The sequence below is a fragment of the Scomber scombrus genome, chromosome 24 (genome assembly GCF_963691925.1).
Source record: "Scomber scombrus chromosome 24, fScoSco1.1, whole genome shotgun sequence".
In the NCBI taxonomy this organism is placed as follows: Eukaryota; Metazoa; Chordata; class Actinopteri; order Scombriformes; family Scombridae; genus Scomber; species Scomber scombrus.
This window is the reverse complement of record NC_084993.1, coordinates 3545668-3569339: the sequence shown is the minus strand read 5'-3', so window position 1 is coordinate 3569339 and position 23672 is coordinate 3545668. Positions and strand designations below refer to the sequence as shown.

Below are 23672 nucleotides of genomic sequence, written 5' to 3'. Positions count from 1 at the left end.
TATTTTTCTCACTGTGTGTCTCTGTGTGTGTGTGTATTTTTCTTTCCCCCTGCAGGAGAAGGAAGGCAGGCATCTTGCCCAGTCTGGAGGACCTGCTCTTCTACACCATCGCCGAGGGCCAAGAAAAAATCCCAGCGCACAAATTCACCACAGTGAGTTGCTGAGAGGAGGAGAGAAAGTGACACAGTGTTTATGTTTGAGGATTTAATGGTTTACACTGTTTGACAGTCGAGATATTGTTATGAATAGGAGATGTTAAGGAGTAAGGAGGTTAAAGAGGGGAACCAAAACAGAGCCTTTCTTTTTAATCATTGTCTTTTTTCCAACATTTAGTTAGAAGTTTTAGGCATTCATGTGGAAATAAAAGCACAAATGAGTGTTTGGACGATTGTTATGCTTTTTTTTTTGTTCTTTCCAGGAAACTTCTTAGGAAAATGTGATCTAAAAACTACTTTAAAACGTCTAAAAATGCTGTTTCTAAACCTCATCGAAGCTGCCAGGAATACAACTCTGCTTATTTATCTGTTTTAGACTCAACTTAAAAATAGTCAAGTTTAAATATACTAGAAAAAAACCCAAAAGGTACAGACAGCTGTGTGAGGTAAAGTATAAAATCAGCTCTGAACTGTTCATTATTCTACCTTCAGCCTCCTCCTCTGTCTGTTATCTCTGCAAAGTAGTTACATCCTTACACAAGATCATAAAATATTACCATAAAGTATAAGTGTAAGTAGCAAAGCATCAGAATAAGTTCAACATATTGTACTTTTCCATTACAAATCCCCCTAAAATCTCATATAATCATGAAGGATATGAGCTCAGTGTCCTCTCAGCCCTGATTATCATTTGCAGGTAATTTAGATGTTTGCTTCATCTGACGTTACGTGTGTTTAATTAATTAATACATTTAATTTAATGCATCTACATTCAACTACCCGTGGTGTCACACATCCTCAGTTGCTGATGCAGACTGATGAAGACGATAACTTTATTGGCAGGGAACACAGAAAAAAACAGGAGTGAGATCACATGAAATAAAATAAAAAAGGAGGTTTATAGGATTTATATGTATTGATTCATAGCAAGTAAACAAAATGTGAATGTTACAGATAATTGGACGCAGGTTGCTTCTGTCTCTCTCTTCCTGGTTGAATTATGAGGCAGGTTGTCTCCTCCTGCCTCCTCTGTTAAGCTCTTCAGGAGCCTCGGTTCACGGCTCGTCACTTTATTGATTTTCTTGTCCAGCTGTCTTAATCACGCCGCTCCTCTCCTCCTCTCCTCTCCTCCTCTTCTTCTCTCTACAGGCTCTTAAAGCTACGGGTCTTCGCACAGGAGACCCCCGGCTGAAGGAATGTATGGAGATGCTGAAGGTGACGGTGAAAACCACGTCTGACGGAGCGCTGGACCGACACCTCTTTAAAAAGTATGCTTGTTTTTCTCCGTCACACCAGAATGACTTCTTGTGCAGAACATTTGCAGAAAGCCTTTTGAATTCATGTCTGCAGATCCAGATGTGCAGCTTCATTGAAAGAGAAGGAGATAGCTGTAAAAGATGCATTTAAAACGAGCTGAAAACACAAGAAAGACAGCTGTTGTTTGGCATGTTTTAATGTGTTAAAGCTAAAAAATAATGACAAATATTAAGGTGTTTATTTAGGATTTATTATAGAAAAAATGTCAAAAACTATTAAATGTGATCCCAAAATGAAACATCTGTGATTTAGATTGAAGGCAAAACTAGTAGAAATAAAAACACTAACTCAACACTAACATCTGGTGTTAAATAATAACTTTATTTTATTTTATTTTATTTTATTATATATATAATAAAGCACCTTTTTATACAAGTATTATAAAGTGCTTCACAGAAAACACATACAACCATTAATTATTCTTTTTAGTTTATAACGTGTTTTATAAGTTATGAAATAAATCATGAAGTTTTGTAGTATAACAACTTTTTAAAAGATTTGAAGGTATTTTTCTGCTTTGTGTGAGAGTAACAGGACCTTTCACCGATCAATATCAGCGGTCAAATCAATTATGTTGTGAGGATGCAGCAAATAATCATCATCAAGCACCAAAATAATTAGTCATTTATTGATAATACAGAGTCTAAAACCAGCATTTTTAACGTATTTGAAGCCTTAGTTTTTTGCTCCACAACTGGAGACAAAACAAGGATGGGTGTGGAAAAGAATAACATGAGCTTCCTCCAGTTGCACCGCTGCTGTTTCTTTTACAAACCCAGAGGAGAAAGGACGCTGTGACAGAACTGGGTGACAGCTTGTGAAACAGCGGCGTGTGTCGGGGGCATATGACGTTTCACAGAGGGAGAGCCGAATCCTCACTTATCAGACTCCAGCATGGCCGCTCCTGGATCCTGGCTCCTTGTTCCTAGCTCCTGGCTGGCGTCCATCACATCTCGCTCTCGCTCTCGCTCTCGCTCTCTCTCTCTCTCTCTCTCTCTCTCTCTCTCTCTCTCTCTCTCTCTCTCTCTCTCTCTCTCTCTCTCTCTCTCTCTCTCTCTTTTTCTTTCTTGCTCTCTCTCTCTCTCTCTCTCTCTCTCTCTCTCTCTCTCTCTCTCTCTCTTTCTCTTCTCCTCCGGGCTTATTTATAGAGCTCAGCCTCACAGAGGGGGGAAGCACGTGAGCGCGGGGCGGTACAGTGTAAGCGTTAGCGTGTGATTTCCCTGCAGGGATCCCATGCCACAGGGATTAGACAGGGTTTGATGCAGTGAGATAGCTGAGCCACAAATCTCTCTCTCTCTGTGTGTGTGTGTGTGTGTGTGTTTGCTACCGGAGAGGCACAGCTTCCACCTCACGGCTTCATTATGAGTCACACTGGTTTTTACTAGCTGTGGTCCCTTTTAATCGCTCAAGTGAAAAGGATCATGGCAAAATCTGAGGCTCTGATAGGAGTATATACACCAGAGTTATATGTGTTAATACTGTTAAAGAACTACTAACTAAAAAGAACAAAATTGGAGCTTGTAGGAATGGTTTGGTTCTCTCAGATGTGCAGAAATCCTTCCAATAACAGGATTTGGAGAGATTTTAGTGTGGAAGTAACGCAAATAATTACATGATGTTTTAGTCCAGAAGTTAAAGGATTCAACAATCAAGATTTTTTAACATTTAAGAGTCTGGTGGAAACTTTATAGAAAGCCACAAATAGTCACCAGTCTTTAGAGAGAAGTTAGTCATCTTCTCTGTTTGATTTGGCTCTGAAACCAACTTCAAAAAAATAAATAAAATCTGGTTAAGACAGTCCTCCTTTCTGTCTTTCATCCTCCCTTTCTCTGTGATAAGTAAGAGGACAGAAGCTACTCTGTGAAGAAACTTGTGTGAGCGTCGAACAGAAAAACAGCTCCAGTGAACAAAAGTTTTATATTACACAGTTTAAAAATATCAACTACAGCAGCACAGATTCAAAGCAGCAGCGGCAACTAAAAACAACTACATAGAAAAAAGCTGCTGTTGTGAGGTTTGCACTTTGAAATTCACTGCAAAGATTCATTATTAATATTAATATTATTTATAGGTCAAAGTGACTCTCTTTGCCTGTAAATAGCACACATCAGAGTCTACATAGATAGATAATTTAGTCTTTAGATATAAAATACATAATACAAGAAAGGTAATACATGCAGATTTGTTGAGAATAACAAAAGAGAAATGTGCAGGAGGAGCCAATAAAACCCATCAGGGCTCGTCAGGTGGCCGTCCTGTAGTGAAACATACAACCTAAAATCTTAAAAATAAAGAAGTTTAGTTAGTTAGTCACTTTATTCTGGTTTCCAGCAGCTCAATATAAGCATAAAAGTAATGAAGTAACTAACAGCAGACAATAAAAAGACAATATAAGAGTAAAATAAAGCCAATAGCAAGATAAAAAACATATGTAATGTCTAAAAAATAAATAAGGATACTATAATCTGTTATAAAAGCACATGACTTAATAAAGTGCAAGTTAAAATACAAATCCTTTGATTGATCGGGGTACAAAGGAGTTCCTGAGTTTGTTTATTCTGCATTTAGGAAGCAGCAGCAGTTTCTTCATCTGCAGGCCTACATTTATAAGTTAAAGGCTTCATTTACATTCCTAATTTTTTTTATACATATATATATTTAACACAATCTCCACCAGGACAGACTGATCCTCTTCATATCTTCTAAACTAGTATCTTCTCTCCTGTCTCTCAGATGCGTGCAGAGCAACATCGTTCTGCTCACTCAGGCCTTCAGGAAGAAGTTCGTCATCCCAGACTTCCAGTCCTTCTGCGGTCACATGGACGACCTGTTCGAAAACGCCAGAAACCTGTCAGGAGGGCAGGTGAGTGTTTTTAATTTGAGATAAACCAGTGTGAGGATTACGTTTTTTGTAATTTAACAACTGTCTGCTTTTACCACAGTGTGAAACATGTAGAGAAGATTTTGATCCTCTCTCTTTCTGTTGAATTAATTAAAACCACAAACCACATTTATTCAGATGTTGTTGTTTTTAAATCACTGCTGTTGTGTCGTGTTTGTAGGTGGCGGACTACATTCCCCAGCTGGCTCGCTTCAGCCCGGACCTGTGGGCCGTCTCCTTGTGCACTGTGGACGGACAGAGGTGCAATTTAACGAGATGTAGAAGTTTAATCAGACGTACAGTTACTCAGAGGGGTCGTGAAACTTTCTGAGATAGAGAGAAAACAAGACAGTCGACTCTTGAACTGTGGAGGAGAGAAATAAATGTAAACTTTTAACAAGCTGGCATGTCAGAAAGTTTACAGAGTTTAGAGATAAAAACAAGAAGATCACGTAACACACTATAGGAAGTTTGGATTTATAGTTGCAGGAACAGATTTTCTTACGTAATCATTGCTGCTTTGCAGAGTCACTGGCAGCAAACTCAGATGCTGAATTATCTCTTTTTTGATCTCATATTAAAGATTAGACCCAAGAGTCAGTGACAAATAAGGGTTGGCAAGATGAACATTCAGAAATATGTTAAAACTAGTTTTAAAAGCAGCATCAGGTTTGTTCAAATGTACATTTAGTATTTTTTTTGGTTGTATATCATTTGAAATGACATTTGCACCATTTTTTAACCAAAAGTAAGACTGAATGCTCCTGAAAATGTCAAATGGTGTAACCACAAAATACATGATTCCCCAGATTAAATGTAATATTTAGAACAATTGTATTCCATTACCTTTATTTAATATAAAAAGTTATAATGTAAGATCATGCCAAACTAGTTGATATGGTGTTTTATTGAGAATTTAGTGTTTTTAAGCAAGTTGAATTATTTGGTACAAAGTTTTTATGGTTACACCACTTAGACATTTTTAACCATAATCCTCTAATATATTCTCTCAAAATGGGTTAAAAGCAGAAATTTGATGCTGGGTCCACAAAAAAAGTTATTCATACGTTTATTTTCACATTTTAACCCCTTTAAATTTAAACTAAACCACATGGACACAATAAAACGTTTTTGAAGAGTTACATTCCTAATAGCATCTCTCTCTCTCGCTGTGTGTTTTAGGCACACTGTCGGCGACACTAAGGTCCCTTTCTGTCTGCAGTCTTGTGTTAAGCCGCTCAAATACGCCATCGCCGTCCACGACCACGGCACCGAGTACGTGCACCGCTTCATCGGCAAGGAGCCCAGCGGTCTGCGGTTCAACAAGCTCTTCCTGAACGAGGAAGGTGAGACTCTCCGCTCCTGTACTTTATGTTTCATATCTCGTGTGTGTGTGTGTGTTTCATATCTCTTGTGTGTTTGCATCGTGACTCAAGTGTAAGAGGAGCCATCCTTGGTTGGCCTTGGTTGCCATGGAAGTGTGATAAATTGTTAATGAGAGGTTGCAGAGCTGCCAATGTGGAATAGAGAGATTTAAGAACCTGGACAATATAAAAGCTGCTGACATGCAGGATGTGGCATTAAACTGCATAGTGCATTTAAAAAGAAAAGCAGTTTTCCACAAGAATTAAGTGACCCGAGCAGAGGAAGAGGGAGCGTTCAAGTGTTTGTGTGTTTAACATTAAATAAAATGTGTTTAAATGAGTAAATAAGACTTTTCATGGTTTAAAAAGTTTAAAATCACTCATTTTTAGCTGTGCATGTTCTAATAAAAGCTCAATAAATCCTGTATTGTCGTAGTTTATTGTGAGGCCTCACTCCTCATAGCAGGGATCGGTCTATTGCTGGATTTTGAGACTAAACACACTTGAATTCTGCAGGTTTTATTTAGGTTATAAAGTCAGTTTGTGGTATTTTCCGTCTTTGTTTCACCAGTTTCTTTTTTTTTTTCTTTTCTTTTTTTACATCGTCCCGACTTGTTATATAAGAAGATTAAATCACAGGACAGGAAGTGGTGTAATGCTGCACTGTGTGTGTTTTTTTAGTTGTGTGTGTTATTTGATTCTGTGTACTGTAACCTCATTATACTGATGTTCACTGCAGATTATTCAGCTGCATTGTTGACCTCTAGTGTCCTTTTTGTTGATTTATTTAATACTTTTTTTTTTTTTTTTACATTTTTCTTGTTCATTTTCATTTTTTAAGGTTTTTTTTATTCCGTCTGTTGTCTCTCTGCACTTTGATTTTATCAATAAAAGACAAAAAAATTCACTAAAATGAACTTTAATTTATCAAACTCAGGTATATTATCTCTTCTACATGATGTTACTTTTATTTTACTGCTATTGTTTTTATTGCTTTTGTACTTACCTATTATTTATTGTTCTTTATTATTTTATTATTTACACTCTTTGCTGCTACAATACTGTAAATTTCCCAACTAATAAAGGGACTACTAAAGGAATATCTTATCTTAATTTTCTCTCTCTCTCTCCTGCAGATAAACCACACAACCCCATGGTTAACGCTGGTGCTATCGTCTGCACCTCCCTCATTAAGGTAAACTGCATTTTACACTCACACACACACACAAAGTCTTCGATTATTGAGCTGATTTTATTTGGGAAACTGTGACGCTCTAATATAAAAGACCAAATTGGGCCACAAGCAGTAAAATATATTATTAATTGTTGTGTGAAGTGTGTTTTCATGTCAGCAGAGGAAGATTTCTGATATGTTTTTGTATGTATTTATACAATTATATTACTTTTATGTGGAGAATCTGAAGTTTTTATCAATAAAACTGTCTGGAGAACGTGTTTCTGCCAGATTACTGCATACAGGAAGAGGGGGGGGGATTAAGGTTATACATAATCATGCTGAAAGGGGATTTGGTTGAAAGCAGCATCACTCAGACATCCTGCACACACACACACACAGAAAGAGAGAGTGGGTGGAGGTCAGCTCAGCCACATTAACAGCTTTAATAATCAAGGGGAAACCGTTCTGCTCTGTTACCTGAGAGCTTCATCACTCTCCTCCTCCTCCTCCTCTTTTGACCTCCCCTCTGTTAGAAACACAAGAGCACCACCTGCTGAGTTAAGACCCAAATTAAAACAGCAGGGAAAAACTGGACCTGTCCGCGTCCTCGAGAGGCCAAGCGGAGATTTAACAGGAGAAGCAGTTTAATTACAATATCACAATATCTCTCTGCTCATTGTTAGCTCACCTGTGGAGCTTTTATCCTATAAAATAATAGTTTCTAACACGTAGAAATGTTTTAAAAAAGCCTTTTTATAAGCAGATCTGAATCTTAAATGAAATATTGGTTTTATTGAAGCTTCTCAAACAGTTTCTACTCATTAATCTCTTATTAAACAGGACTTATCAACTGTAGAGAGCTGCCAGGTAAAGCTTGAGATTATTAACAGAAACTCAACAGTGGTAAAAGTACTAAAATCTGTCTCAGATCAACCAGCAAATACTTCTAAGTGGCTGTTATAGAGAATAAATAATAATAATGAGTTTATGAAGCTGTTTGTAAGAGCAGCAAATAAAGAGTTTACTACATAATCCTCAAATCTCCCAATATAACGCACATAGAGTATTTATTTTAATCCCAAATGGGGGGAATTAAAGTTCAAATAAACTTCATATTCTCAAAAATCTAGAAAAAATTTAGAAATAAGAGTTAAATCTGAAAGCAAGGCACAAAGTTTAGTTTAGTCTGGTTTATTTTGGTTAATAAACTCAAATACACATGTTTAAATAAAGTAAATAATCATACATCCTTATTTTGTTTATCTCCTTTTAGAAAAGGTAACAGTAACAAACCAAAAGGGGAAAAAATAAGTAAATGAATGGATAATTATTACAGATTTGACTGTATTTGCTTACATTAGTCTTTTAAATAGATCCCAATGTACATAACAAACATTTATAATAATAGGCTATATATATAACATACATATAATAATAAAATGAAAATATATACATATATATGCATGGTTATATATCCGCAATGTTCTTATAAATAAAGTAATCCATTACAGAATTCTTACTTAAACTTAATATTTAGCAGCTCAAAAAAAAGTTAATTTTGCCTCCAGTTGTTTTAAATAGACAATAACAATCTGTGTTTACCGCCTCCTCTCTGTTTTATAAGATGAGTCAATGCTTAAAATATTAAAATAAAACTAGTTAAACCATTTATACAAACTTGGGCTTTAACCCTTACATACTGTACATGTTCACAGTTATTAATAAATTGCTAATTAATCTTTAATGAAGCTTTCAGAGAGCAGAGAGAGTTTATTATTTTGATTTTTACACTTTACACTGGGCCATATATATATATACAAAGGAGAACATAATAGTGTCAGTGAATTATATTAAATGTGAATAAACAGTATTTGTGAACAAAACTGTGTATCAGCTGCACAAAAACATGTTTAGAAAGTTGAAATATTTCCATTTTTTGTATATTGAGGATCACATTAATATAAATCATCACATTTATGGCTAAAAAAGGTTTTATGGTGATTTTTCTTCTCTTAAATGAAAAAGATGGGTCAAATTAGACTTTGAACAATATGTAAGGGTTAAATACAAACACCAAAGAAATTAATTGTTTTTCTTTTTCTTTTAATTACGCAATATGTGTTTTACTCCTTTTTTTCTCACTTGACACCAGCTGTTCATGTCCAGATGAGCAGATGAATCATTTACTGTCTTCTGTTGTGTTCACATCATATGAGAGTGATGGTATTACATTTAAAAATACAAAAAATGCAGATATATTCTTCATTATTTTAATTTAATAAGCAATGAGAAATATTTTTCCTCTTGCAGCCGATCATTCCCAGATGATATGAAACAAACAATCCCACCTTTGTTTCTGCTGATATTTCTGTATTTACACATTTATCAGACACTCTGTGCATGCTTCCTCTTCCTCCTCTTCCTCTTCCTCTTCTACAGTTCAGATACACTCATGTGCAATGTTCCTTTCTTCAAGGCTCGTTGTGGTTTTATGTGTTGTTGCATATTTTACAGCATTAGGATCTTATGAGGGAATTATGACCACTGCAACAGGTCAATGACGTTGGTAATTTTCCCCTTTTTTAAATTAATTTTATTTATTTATTTATTTTTACTCTCCCTTCTTTTTTTGGTCTGGATTTGTGACAAAGCTTTTAGCCTTCACATGGCTGTTTTATTAATGTTGTTTTCTATACTTTTCAATTGCATCCCTCCTTCTTCTACTTCTCCAACTGTTTATATATACGTCTGGATTATAAACAGCACAGCTCTGCCTCAACTCAAACTACTGGTTTTTATATCATGTTAAAATCACTTCATTCTTATTTTATAAAACCCTCAGTTAGTTTATCTTCAGCCATCTGTTTGAGTTTGTTCTCATCAACTTCGGACAGAAAATGACTTTAAAATACCTGAAAATGATGCGCTCACACTGCAAGCTACATGCTAACAAGTCTGTCCACTAACAGGAGTTTGATGATCAACATATTATTATCGTTTTAAATAAAACATTATGTACATTTTGAGCAAATGTTCACAAAAACAACCAAAATTAGTTGTTCAATTAGTCAATTTTAATAAATAATAATAATAAACTTGTCATGTAAGGGATGTAACTCAAAGTGCTTTACAAAGAAAATTAAATTTAAAAAAAAAAAAACACAATACAATAAAATAACAGCAAATAAACACAAATTTAAAAAAAAATACAATACAATTTTAAAAAAACAGCAAATAAAATTATAAAATACATTTAGTCAAATTAAATTAAAATGACTAATTAAAAGCATTATTTATATATAAATAAATAAATATTGATTTTATATGATTTAAACATGTTAATATCAAAATATATTCTTTAAATATGATATATTAATTTTAAATATAATGCCATATTTATTTTGCGCTTTTTCTGTTTATAATGATTTTTTATGTCTGTATATACGGAGGTTGAAAGGTGTCCAAACATTTATTTTTTTACTATATTTTTTTATTATATTTTTTTCTCCATTGTAACTTCACTAAAACAATCAAATTATATCACAGCAGTGGTGAAAAAAAACCCTGATTATTATTATTAACAGAAGAGATGCTGACTTAATAATTGGACTTCCTCTCAAGTTGTAGAGATGGATTATTACTAATTTTCAAAGATGCACAGATTAGTTTTGCAGCATCACTTTATGATGAATTCAGTGATTAATTTAAAGGTAGATTCATGAAATCCTTCATAGTAGCAAATGTCACAAACAAAATTAAAAGTTACAGAGTTTAAACCTCAGGTAAAATACTCTTGAGCTTGAAATAAAGTATTATAGTAGTGTAGTGTATGTTGAGCTGCCTTTAATCCAACATGATGAGTAAATCAGCTGTTTTATTTGTCTTTTTGTTGTTGTTGTTGTTGTTGTTTATGTGGCTCGCAGTGTGAATCTTCCTTCCCAGCGACACACACACACCTTTATAGACTCACAGAGATCCGATTTTAGCACATTTTCCCTCCTGTAGTCGCCTCGATGAGAGAAGCCAAAGATTAAACATTTTTCTTTCTCTCTCTTTTATATATATTTTTTAAAAAGAAAACCAGAAACCTCCTGAGTGAATTAACTTGTTTTTTTTTATATTTCATCTCCTCCTTCATCTCCAGCTAGTCTCCCACCTCCTAATCTTAATTCATCTGATGTCATGACTTGAATGGCCGTTTTTGTTTTTTTTGTGTTTTTTTTAATTGGTCACGTTAACTTTGACGATGAGCTGTGTCCACTTTTAATTTGAAAAGCTGTAGTGATGTAAAACTCACACTGTTTTTTTTCCTAGTTTTAATATCATCATGTAGAGTTTTGGATCGTAGTGCTAATGTCATGACATGGGTAACTTTTAGTGTCAGTTTGGTGTATTTTAGTTTAGTTTAATTTATCTTTTTATTTAATTGTATTTATTTATTTATGTTGATTGTTGTGTTTGTGTTGCAGCAAGGAGCAAGCAACGCCGAAAAGTTTGATTATGTGAGTATCAGACGTTGTTTTTGGATAATTTAATGTTCTTTTAAAGTCAAGTTCATTCATAAATGTATTAATTAATGTCACAAAAATGCATAAATTGACTCATTTAAATGTCTTGTTTTGTCCAACTGGTTGAAAAACACCAAAATATTGACTTTATAATCATAAAAGAAGAAATCACAACCAGTTAATTTATTGTAGTTTTTTAGTTTAAAAGTGACTTAAATTCAATCTACAACTGTATAACTTCTATAAAAGGGACGTCAAACTCATTTTCATTCAAGGGCCACATACAGACTCATTTGATCTGATGTGGGTCGGATTATTAAAAAGATGGAAGGAAGGAGGGAAAAGAAGGAGGAGAAGGAAGATAAGACAGTAAGGAAAAATGTAAGGAAGAAAGGGAGGAAGGAAGGGCAGATGGAAAAAAGGAAGGAAAAGAAGACAGGAAGGAAGGATGGAAAGAAGGCAGAAAGGACAGATCGAAGGGAGAGAAGACAAAAAGGAAGGAAAAGAAGACAGTAAGGAAAGATGGAAGAAGGATGAAAGGGAGAAAGGACAGACAGAAGGAAGGACAGAAGGATGAGAAGACAATAAGGAAGGAAAAGAAGACAGGAAGGAAAGGATCTGGCCCACGGGCCTCATGTTTGACCCCCCTGCTCTATAACTATCTTTTCTGTTGATCAGCTGATCAATAAACTGACTTAGTTTATCTTCTATAAATGTTATTTAAATATAATCAAAGTTTAAAGTGAAGACTTTAGCTCAATAACAGTATATATAGTTTTACTTCTCTAATAAACATCGTCTTTCTTTAGATCTTCAGTCTGGATGCTGAAAAAACTTCCCCGCAAAAAATTCCCAAAATAGGGAAAAAGTGAGTCAGAATCTGTTAGAGAACAAACCAAAACAGCAAAATGACCTCATGGAAAAACAAGATGACAGAAATATAGGAAGCAAAGTAGAAGAAAATAGAAGAAAATTTAAAAAAAGTAGAAGAAAATGTTACCATACCATAAATTCTGAAAAAGTCTTTAATGTGACTAAAACTGCAACGATTAATCAGTTAGTTATCAATTATTAAACCTTCAATCGATTGTTTTCAGTCATTTATTTAAATAATAAATGAGAATATTTTCTGGTTTCTTCAGAGTTTTTTAACAGTAAACTGAATATTTTTGAGTTGAGGACAAAACGAGACATTTAAGGACTTTGAGAAACAGTTTAATGGATCAAACAGCTGATCGATTAATTAATAAAAATAATCATTAACTGACTGAATCTCTTCCTCTAAATCTCGTCTGCAGGTCATGAACTTCATGAACAAACTGGCAGGAAACGAATACGTCGGCTTCAGTAACGCAACGTGAGTCCAACAAACACAAAAAAACACATCAACACACGTTTGAATTCATATTAACTTTTATTAAAGTGAATATTTGAACCAGTTTAAGGTCTGAAAGGTTCTATGAGGTGAATTTTAGCTGCAACACCGGAGAGAAAATCCTCAGTTTTATGTAACCTGTGCTGAGTCGTGATGTTTTTAAAGCACAAACCCCCCCCCCTCTCTCTGTGTGTCCCAGTTTCCAGTCGGAGCGCGAGTCTGGAGACAGAAACTTTGCCATCGGCTACTACCTGAAGGAGAAGAAGGTGAGGTCAAAGGTTGTTTACAGCTGAAGGGCTGAGCAGGAAGTTAATTTAATCTGAAAACTAAAAAAACTAAATTTTAAAAAAAACCTTCTTTTAGTAGATTTTTACATATTTTAATACATCTGCAACCTTATTTATCACATAAATTGTCACATTTATCATTTATTTCTACTTTATTCGCTCCACAGTTTTAACTATTTGCTCTATTTTGGTTTATGGGTCAGTGATAAATAAGAGTCGGCAAGATGATCAATTAAAAAATATGTTAAAAACTAGTTTTAAAAGCAGCATCAGGTTTGTTAATATGTACATTTTGTATTTTTGTTGGTTTTATATCATTTGAAATGACATTTGCACCATTTTTTACCAAAAGTAAGACTGAATGCTCCTAAAAAATGTCAAATGGTGTAACCATAAAGAATGATTCACCAGATGAAATGTAATATTTAGAACAATTGTATTCCATTACCTTTATTTAATATAAAAAGTTATAATGTAAGATCATGCCAAACTAGTTGATATGGTGTTTTATTGAGAATTTTGTGTTTTTAAAGCAAGTTTAAAGTTCTTATGGTTTCACCACTTAGACATTTTTGCCATAATCCTCTAATATATTCTCTCAAAATGGATTAAAAGCAGAAATTTGATGCTGGGTCCACAAAAAAAGAATGTGTGCAAGTTATTCATACGTTTATTTTCACATTTTAACACCTTTAAATTGAACTAAACCACATGGACACACAAAAAACATCATTGACCCAAATATTTCCTTCTTAAATATTGTAGTAATGAGACACTTTTAGATCTGATGTATTCTTCTAAAGTGATTAAAAGTGAATCTTTAGTGTTGAAGTGAAGCAGCAGATGTGTTGACGGTGTTTTTGTGGTTGTTAGTGTTTTCCAGAGGGGACGGACATGACCTCCATCTTGGATTTCTACTTCCAGGTAAAAGAAACTTCATCAAATCTTTAACGTCCATCTTCATAAATCAAATATCATCTAATTGCGTCTATTTCTAATTCCTTCCCTGTCAGTTGTGCTCCATCGAGGTGACCTGTGAGAGCGCCAGCGTCATGGCGGCCACTCTGGCCAACGGCGGCTTTTGTCCAATCACAGGCGAGCGCGTGCTGAACCCTGAGGCGGTGCGAAACACTCTGAGTCTCATGCATTCCTGCGGCATGTACGACTTCTCCGGACAGTTCGCTTTCCACGTCAGTATCTCACCACCATCATCATCATCATCATCGTCATCATCATATTTAGAGTCACATGTTGGTTTAGAAGCTTTTTAAACGACTCGTCATCGTTTTCCTCGTCTTCAGGTCGGTCTGCCGGCGAAATCTGGCGTCGCCGGCGGTATTCTGCTGGTCGTTCCCAACGTGATGGGAATCATGTGTTGGTCTCCTCCACTCGACAAGCTGGGAAACAGCGTCAGAGGCATCCAGTTCTGCACGGTAACATAACATGGATGGATGGATGGATGGATGGATGGATGGATGGATAGATATATGGGAAATTCAGGTTTCAAGCAGCTCAATATAAGCATGAAAGTAATAAAGCAACAAACAGACAATAAAAAGACGAGAGGTGAGTAAATAAAACCAATAGCAACTATAGGTAATGTCTAAAAGTAAATAAATATACTAAAATCTGTTATAAAACACATGAAGTGCAAGTAAAGTTGTCTTTAAAACACCAGAAAAAAAGAAAAAGTGTTTGTTACATTTTCCTGAAGTCCAAGATGACGTCATTAAATCACTTATTTTATCAATGTAACTGATTAGATGTTAAACTGAGTGCCGAGTACACAGGCTTTTAGGTGATTTTATATAACTTTTTCTGACACTTTTTTGCACTCTGAGTATTTTATTAGTGTATATTACATGTATTTTTTATTTTATTAGTACAATTTCAAGGTATTTCAATAAATATTGTTGTCTTTTTTCTAGTTACAGACTATCTATCTATCTCTCTATATCTCTATCTAGCTGTATAAATGGCATCAAACCCTCACAACTTATGAGCTTGAACTGACATTTTTACTTTAAAATACTCAGATTACCGAAAATAGTAGCTGATTATTCTTCTTTTTTAACAACTTACTGATTATTGCAGCTCTTCACAAACTTTAATAAAAACTTGGTGTCCATTTAATTGGAGCAGAAAATACTCAGTTTATCATTTTCCATCCTTTAATTAGTTTTATTATGTGTCTGGACTCATTTATAACATGATGAGTTTATTAAAGAGTCAAACCTCCAGACAGCCTGATGGTCAAAGAGTTTCTGGTTGATAGTTTACTTTTTGTGTAAATGGTGTAAAAAATAATCATCTTTCATGAGGAACTGAAGCCGTGTAACTGAAGCGTATCTTCTCCTTTTTTTTTTTTCAGGACCTCGTTTCTCTCTGCAACTTCCACAACTACGATAACATGCGGCACTTCGCCAAGAAACTGGATCCTCGCAGGGAGGGAGGAGACCAGAGGGTGAGTCCCGCTTCCTCCAAAAACGGTCTGTCACATGATTTATGACTCAGAAACCTGCAGAGAAGGAAATGAGAGTTTCTGCAGCTTCACCACGTTCAGTTTGAGACATTTTAACATTACATAGAATGTAATTTAACACCTGCTTCACTGTCAAAGTAAGAAACATTAAAAAAACATTAAATGTCAGTTTATATACATTTATTTCACATTTGTATCATTACTTCCTGCAAGATTAGAACAATTAATTCCCATTATTATAAGTTAATTAGTCATTAATCATGATCTTGATGAAGAGACACAGCAGAGAAATTAAAATATAACTCGTTTACTTCAGATCAGAGGTAAGAAACAATAAAATGTGGGATTTTCCAGCCAGGTATTTACTAAAATTACTTATTTCTTTTATTATTATTTCTCACATCACTGCCTGGTGGGCTAGAAATAACATTTAAGACCTTTTTAAATACCTTTTTTTATTAATTTTATGAACCTAAATCAAAGCTTTTTAAGATCTACAGATATCTGCAGGTCTTGAAAAGCCCTTAAAGGTAATTAAAGTCTTAAATTTCATGCACATAAGTCTAGAATATTGTCTCTTTCTTGCTGTAGTCAGTAAGTTATGAGCAGTTTTTTTGGATGCTTTTTACTTTCTTTAAACTACAAATGAATTTAATCATGTTTTAATTGAGTACTCAATCCATTAATCTGCTGCCACTTACCTTGGTTCAGCTTAATTGATTAATTAAATTACCTCTACAGGAATTATGACTATATTCAGCTGGGACATGAAGGATAAATGAATGTAGGATTTCGTCTCCCTCCTTTTTCTTCTTGTCATCCATTAAACAGAATGATGGTTTAAAAAAAAAAAAAGAAAAAAATCTGCAGATGTCAACCTGCTCTACTCACTTATTTATTTATTTTTGCTGTCTGTGGTTTATTTTTAGTCTGAAACGTCACATAAACACGCAGTGAAACATTTTTCAGACAGTCTGCGTCACATCCGGCCTCAGCGTGTCCTCAGAGGCTCGATGATGATGCATGACCTTGTCTGCAAGGAGATGAATCAACGGCGCCCTCTGCTGGAGAAACACTGAATAACCATAAATATTCACTCATTAGCAGGAGAGCTTTTTTATGACTCCTGTCAGCCGTCTTCTTCATGAATCAGAGTCTAATAGCTTGTTGTTGTGTTTCAGGTGAAGTCGGTGATCAATCTGCTGTTTGCTGCTTATACAGGAGACGTCTCAGCGCTGAGGAGGTACACGCTATTTATTCTCTATTATTAGTCTTTGTCTATGAAACCCCCACAAAAAGGATAAGATCTACTCACCTGATGAGAAATGTTATTTACACACATCATTTACTTTACATTTACTTTTTGCATTCTTAGCATTTTATTAGTATATAATACGTATATTTTTTGTTTTATTAGGACAATTTTGGGGTATTTTAGTATTTAATTGAGTTTTTTTCCCTGTTTTGTCGTCCAGGTTTGCGTTGTCCTCCATGGACATGGAGCAGAGAGACTACGACTCCAGGACAGCGCTGCATGTGGCGGCTGCTGAAGGTAAAAAATACAGAGAAGGAGATTTAATTGATTTGACATCAGTGATCAGTGTGTTTGTCTGTTGTGGAGCTGATCTGATCTGATCTGATCTGATCTGATCTGATCTGATCTGATCTGATGTGATCTGATGTGTTTCAGGTCACACTGAGGTGGTTCGCTTCCTGCTGGAGGCCTGTAAAGTCAACCCGGTTCCCAAAGACAGGTGACCTTAAAGAGTCTGAATTTAAACTCCTAAATCAGATCAAAGTGAAATGTGTTGTTATATGTGATGGTGCAGATAGAATAGATGTCTTCTTCTCTAACACACATCATTTCATTGATTTGCATCCTTGTTTCCACTATAACCAATGCAGAGCTGCAGCTAGTGATTAGTTTTTATTCTTTTCTTTATCAAATGTCAGAAAGTAGTTCACAGTGACGTCTGATATTCAGTTTACAATCATATAAGACAGAAAAGCTTCAAATCTTCACATTTGAGAAGCTACAACAAGCAAATGTGTAGTGTTTTCACTTTAAATATGAATTTTCTGGTCACTGACTAATCGCTGCAGCTCTAAACCAACGTTAATCTACTGAAGACACAAAACATTTCATCCAATGCAGGTTCAGTTTTACGATGCTGTTAATAATCACCTTGTTATTTATCAGTGAACATTAATCTCACACAGGTAGAAAGATGTACTGACTATTAAAAATATCTCCTTTATATGTGCTTTCAATGCATTTAAAAGTAGATGATCAGCTTCTATTGTGCTTCAGCAGTCTGAGTTAGTCATATCAAGTGATATCTGACACATTTACAGTCTTTTTAGCGTCAGATTCTGTCTTAGTGTTTCCCTGTTGACCTGTGGTGGAAGTATAGTAACAAAAAGACTAGCACTAAAAACACTGTAACGTTGAAACATAGAAGATGAAGATTTGACTCATTTTGGACGACTGAAGCTTCATATTAGCTTCAGATTAAACTTTTAAATTCACTGAAGGGATCTTCTAATGGTCAGTATGAACAGGAGGAATGATTACAGCAAGAAAAACACACTTTAATGTTCATTTGAGCTCCTGACCGTTGGTTTAACCCTTTACATACTGTTCATACTGTATTCTGACTCATAATTATAATTGACATTGATAAATTCTTTATCAGTCATTAATACATGTTTGATTAATTCTTAATGAAGCTGTCAGAGAGCAAACAGTGTATTCTAGTTATTTATGTATTAAAAACACTATTTTATGGTCCAGGAGCACATGTTATAGAATATGATGAATATAACAGATGTTTTTTAAAACTTTGTACATTTGAATATACAAAAATCAGTATCAGCTGCACAAAAATATAAATTTTAAATATGCATTTTATCTCAATTTTTGTGAACTGTGGGTCACATTAGTAAAAGTCCAGCTAAATTAAATGTGTATGTGATATTTTTACAGCTCTCAAATGTAAAAAATGGGTCAAATTTGACACATTTGGAAAACTGTGAAGCCACCCTTTAACCCCAGTGAGTGTTTTTCTGTGTTTTCTGCAGGTGGGGCAACACACCGATGGACGAGGCGGTCCACTTCGGCCACCACGACGTCGTCACAATCCTCCGCGACTACCACACTCAGTACAGTCCTCAGGAGACACCCGACGACAAGCAGAGCGCTGAGAAGAACCTGGACGGTTTGCTCTGATGAGGGGAAAAAAGAACAACTTCAGATAATGAGCCTGATGGTGTGAATGAAAGTGAAACCGCTCCTCTCCTCTCCTCCCACCTCCCTACGTTAAATCATGGATGGGACGCACCGAGGCGGGGAAACAGAAAACAGAGAAAGAGTTCCCCTCTTAAACTGTCCGATGGGAAGAAATGTAACAGAAAACATGTGAGATCAGGTCAGAAGTCACTAAAATCAGCTCAGACAATAAACTGTACAGTAGATTTAATCCGTTAAAACAACTTCAGATGAAAGGAAGCGGCGTCCCTTCATCATGTTACTAGGTGTTGTTTTTTTTGTATATTATCGTATGAACTTTGAGCAAAAGCTGGGGGATGGGGAAACATTTTCATTTTTATTACTATTATTATTATTATTATCATCGCTCCTTCTGTATTTTAGCTTTTTTTCCCCGTCGTCGCTGCGGCCGCTGAAATCGAGGGGCGACGTCATTTTTTTTAAATCGCAAAAAAACAAGAAGCAGCAGGTGTTAAAAAAAGTAAAAAATAAACCTTCACTTCATCGTCATCATCACAACGTGGTGGAATGTATCGCCCCTCCCTCTCCTCCTCCCCCCCAAAAAAATACACTTTAATGTGTGTGTGTGTGAACCTCGATATATTTATTTATCTATTTAAGATAAAGTGTACATTCATGTAGTGTGTGTGTGTGTGTGTGTGTGTGTGTGTATATTAACACAGAGGACGCGTTTAGTGTAAATACGTACAGGTGTAGAGTCGTAGTTTCTGTAGTGGGATCAGTGTGTGTGTGTGTCTGTGAAGTTAGATTTCACCGATACACTCCGAAAAAAAACTGTCAGTATTTAATCTTTAAATATGACACAAATAAGATGAAATTTACATCTTTTTGTTACCTTGTTTAAAAACGTTTAAAAGGTGACGCTTTTAATTTTTGCTTTCTAATATTTCCCCCCCCCCCCCCTAAATGGAGATTTTATTTTTCACTGTTTTATTGTATTATTTGCTATTTATTTTGTTTTTTTAATAAGTTTTTAAAAAATTGTAAGCAAGTCAGCCAAAGTTGAGGTTGTTTTCTGTGTTTCTACATATCAGATGTGACACTGCCAGCGCTGACAGCACAGAGACTTCACTGCTGTCAAGATCGACGACTTTTTAAACGCACAATATGTCATTTTTTCTGCCGCAGTTAAAAAACTAATACAGAAGGCGACGCAAAATAGTGCAGGGATCGTGGGAGTCGTCATCTTTAGTGTTAAAAACCAGCTTCGAGATCTCATTCACTCCAGAACAAACTGACCACGTGATTAAAAACAGTAAAAACATTGAATATCTACGTTTTCCTGACAGTCAAACACTAAACAAAAGATGCAAGTAGCACCGGATCATGGGTTAAATTCATTGTTTTTAAGCAGGAGACGAATTATCCACAGAGATCCTCTACTCCAAAAAAACCAGACCTACAATCATTTAAAACAACCCGAAAAGCAATCAATAATTCAGTTTCACGTTAAATATCTGTGTTTTTCTAACAGAGGACGTCCATAGTTTTATTTTAATGAGTCGTCTTCATTGTTAAAAATCTGCATTTTTCTTATGCTATTTTCCAGACAGAGGACGTCCAGTGTTTTGTTTTAATGAGAGACTGTCAAAATCTCCCTTCATCAGTCTTTATCCATTATCAACACAAACCATTTAAACAAGTTAAATGTGTGCTCACCTCGTAACGTTTCCTATAACGACAGAAACAAACCAGTTGTAGTATATTTGGTTCTTACAACAGTTATCATCAATCAGAAAGTCGCCTCTATTCAACCAGTTAACCTGCTTTGTCACAATATTCACACTAAATGTTCGGTTTGTGGCTAAATGTTTAGTTGTGCAGTTTGGATACTGCAACAACATTCAAGGTTTCCTCTCAAACAAGCAAACATTTAAGACACAAAGGACCAGATGAATATATACTGTATTGAACATTCATTTAAAGGTAATTCAAGGTACCACTTTCAGCTAAAGTCGTCCGGTTAAAAGATAAAAAAGTGCAACCTCGGATCTAAAATGCGACTCAACAAAATACATAATGGGTCTCGTCTTGTTGGTTTTAGACATTTAAATGCAGAGAAGTTACATGTTGGGCCTTTAAGGTTCTCTTAAGCTTTTTATGTTATGTTTGTTTTTTTAGATTTAAAGTTAAAGACATCTCAGCTCACAGATTTAAAGCTCGTAACACCCGAAAATAACTCGTGTCAAAGGAATCACACTTAATTATAGGACAGATTTTGTCATCTTTTAATTTAAATTTCAATATAACAAACTTTAAAGCTTTTCTTACAGCAGCTAAACCTTAAATTTAAACTTCTGGCTTTATTTTAATGTCATATGACATGTTTGAGCTTTTTTAAGTGCAATTCATTTGACGCTTTTAACCCTAAAAATCTGTGAGGATCAAAAAGCTTTCAGCCACTTCTCAGTAAACGTGTTGTAATGTATCACATGAAATATGAAGGTTTGTATGTGTGAGGACTCAGGAAGGTTTTAGACTATTAAAAAACAAAAAAAACCTAAACTGGATGAGCTTTATAACACAAGTTTTTATATTTGTCACACACTCTGAAAGTTGGGTTTTTGTGTGTTTGTAGCGTGTCGGAGGTTTGGATGTTAAAAATTCACGTTTAGTTAAAATTTTAGAGCGAACATTTCTCCGCCTTCAGGTCGAGATCAGTTCAGTTTTTAAGGGTTCAAGCTTAAAAAGGGTTTAACTTGACTTTGTGTGCTGGTTTTATTCTTGATTTTCTTCAGACATCGTCAGATGGCCACGAATATTAACGCAATCAGCCAGATGGGGTTGCCATGACAACCAACTTTACGTTTTGGGCCTATAACGTGTATAAATAAACCCCAAAAGGCTGATTTATGGTCGGTCGCCCAAGTTTCACCCAACAGTTAAAATTAAAGAGTAAAGTGTTGTCTCCATATTAATCAAAAGCGCTATCCTTAATTTTAAGCAAGGACATAAACAAGTTAGCTAGAGTTTAGAAAGAAGTTCAGTGATAACTACCTACAAAAATCACCATGGCGACTTTCGGTTACACTACCCAATCATATTATTGCACGAATAAATACGACGGTGTCCATGGCAACGAAATCCCAAGTGTACAACATTAGGAAAGGAAAACGTAAAGCGACACTTAAACTATAAAACCAACGAGAATTTATGTCTCATAAGCAACATTTTCTCGTGGATTTTGGGGTTTCAGACGAATCCGAACATTAGTTAGTCACGCTTATTTCAACCTGGTTAGATTTTCCACCTCCTAAACTGTCGGTCTAACTACTACCAAATTTTAGGAGGATCATTACTGGACCAGGGTTATCAAAAGTTGCTTAAATAAAGTTTGTTAATGTCTTAATTAGTTTGATCAACTTCAAAAAGGACCAATCATCGCCACACATGTACCCTGAAAGTCTCATTCAAATCGACCACTAGGGGGCGGTGCAGTTGTTTACATTGTTTAACCACGTGTGTAAAACTAGTTTAAAAATCAGTCAGTAGGGGGCGCCACCAGCTCCAAACACAAGGCACAAATTACGCCATAAATCAGCGAGTTTCATCCAAACATGATGAATATTTTTAAATAAAACTTCTTAGTGTTTGTTGGCTTGAACCCTGAAATCAATGCTTCAACTTTATATTCTTTAATTAAAATAATTTAAAGTATTTTAATTGAAATTTCCCACGAGCACAAAACTCAATATGACGATTAGCAATATAAACTCGATGATTGTACGATTTAAATAAAAATGAGCAATACGGATTAGATAATTCCTATTTTCTCTCTGAGCTGATCCCGACCTGTTAGCGCTGCAGCTCGTCGGTGATTACGAGGCGATTGATTGTTTGTGTTGTTGCAGCTGCGACTCAAACTGTTCTGAATGTAACGTGTTCGGTGTCGTACTGTTTTCCTCTTCATGTATGTTTCTGCTGCCTTCGACACTCGCCGAGTGTCGCACGCAGTTCAGATATTTATTCACAGATGAAAAACATTTAATAAAAGTCGTAAAACTTCACGTGAGTTCTGTGGGTTTTTTGTCCTAATTTTTGTCAAAATCCGGACACTTTGTTACTGTGATTGACTGAATGAGTGAAACATTTTAATAAAACACACTGAATTAAAACAGCCTTTGATCCACTAGTAGAATTATGAATTTTCCTCCAATCAGTATGTAGCAAGATGTGGAAAAGAGGTTGGTTGTTGGCATTTTAATGTCGCCACTTTGTGGTAGAATCAGATATCTCAACATGGATTTGATAAAGGACAACAGCATGAATTAAAAATCACTGACAGCGCCAAAATGTAAGAATATAAAATTTAACGGTGAAATTGTGTATTGGAAAGAAACTTCTTAATAATTTTTAAATGGTGTTAAACCTTTAGGCTATTATAACCACCCACCCAGCACTACAACATTACATCATGCAGGCTGAATTAACAACACAATCCTAGAAATGATATATTTTTGACACCGATTAAGCATCACACTGACAGTTTCGCAATGATTACATTTCTGTTGATCCCTTTCCTGCATTAGTAACTGGATCAAAATTGAAAGTGTCCCACAAGTAGGTAAGTATGTTAATAATTATTAATATCTATTAATTGATTAATCATCACAGGGTCAAAAATCCCCCAAATTCAAGCTTTTTAATTAACATTGAGTTTTAAAATAAAATATAATAAACTTAATTATTATTATTATTATTACTATTTTAGACATTTATCAAAATTAAAAATAAATACAGGTTATTACATCTTCACATTTTTAAAAGCAACAAACAAACCATTAAAGACAAGCTTCAGCAGCAGGACCAGTCTGATAACCAGTAACACCAGCAGCAG

General features: G+C 35.1%; 1 protein-coding gene across 3 annotated transcripts in view; it reads left to right on the top strand.

Annotated features, from left to right (window-relative positions):
• Positions 1 to 22823, top strand: part of glsa (glutaminase a) — a 32890-nt gene extending 10067 nt beyond the window's left edge. The window contains exons 2-18 of one of the 3 annotated variants that reach the window (XM_062414539.1): positions 62 to 152; positions 1305 to 1423; positions 4206 to 4335; positions 4535 to 4614; positions 5536 to 5699; positions 6854 to 6912; positions 11364 to 11396; positions 12701 to 12759; positions 12977 to 13043; positions 13938 to 13988; positions 14078 to 14254; positions 14366 to 14497; positions 15436 to 15528; positions 16728 to 16789; positions 17022 to 17098; positions 17237 to 17300; positions 18628 to 22823. In XM_062414539.1, coding sequence (XP_062270523.1) covers positions 62 to 152; positions 1305 to 1423; positions 4206 to 4335; positions 4535 to 4614; positions 5536 to 5699; positions 6854 to 6912; positions 11364 to 11396; positions 12701 to 12759; positions 12977 to 13043; positions 13938 to 13988; positions 14078 to 14254; positions 14366 to 14497; positions 15436 to 15528; positions 16728 to 16789; positions 17022 to 17098; positions 17237 to 17300; positions 18628 to 18775 — 1606 coding nt within the window. In that variant the 3' untranslated portion in view covers positions 18776 to 22823. Of the gene's footprint in view, positions 1 to 55; positions 153 to 1304; positions 1424 to 4205; positions 4336 to 4534; positions 4615 to 5535; positions 5700 to 6853; positions 6913 to 11363; positions 11397 to 12700; positions 12760 to 12976; positions 13044 to 13937; positions 13989 to 14077; positions 14255 to 14365; positions 14498 to 15435; positions 15529 to 16727; positions 16790 to 17021; positions 17099 to 17236; positions 17301 to 18627 lie in introns of those variants that run through there. The other 2 variants (XM_062414538.1, XM_062414540.1) reach the window with 2 other exon arrangements.
• Positions 22824 to 23672: the final 849 nt, after the last annotated feature.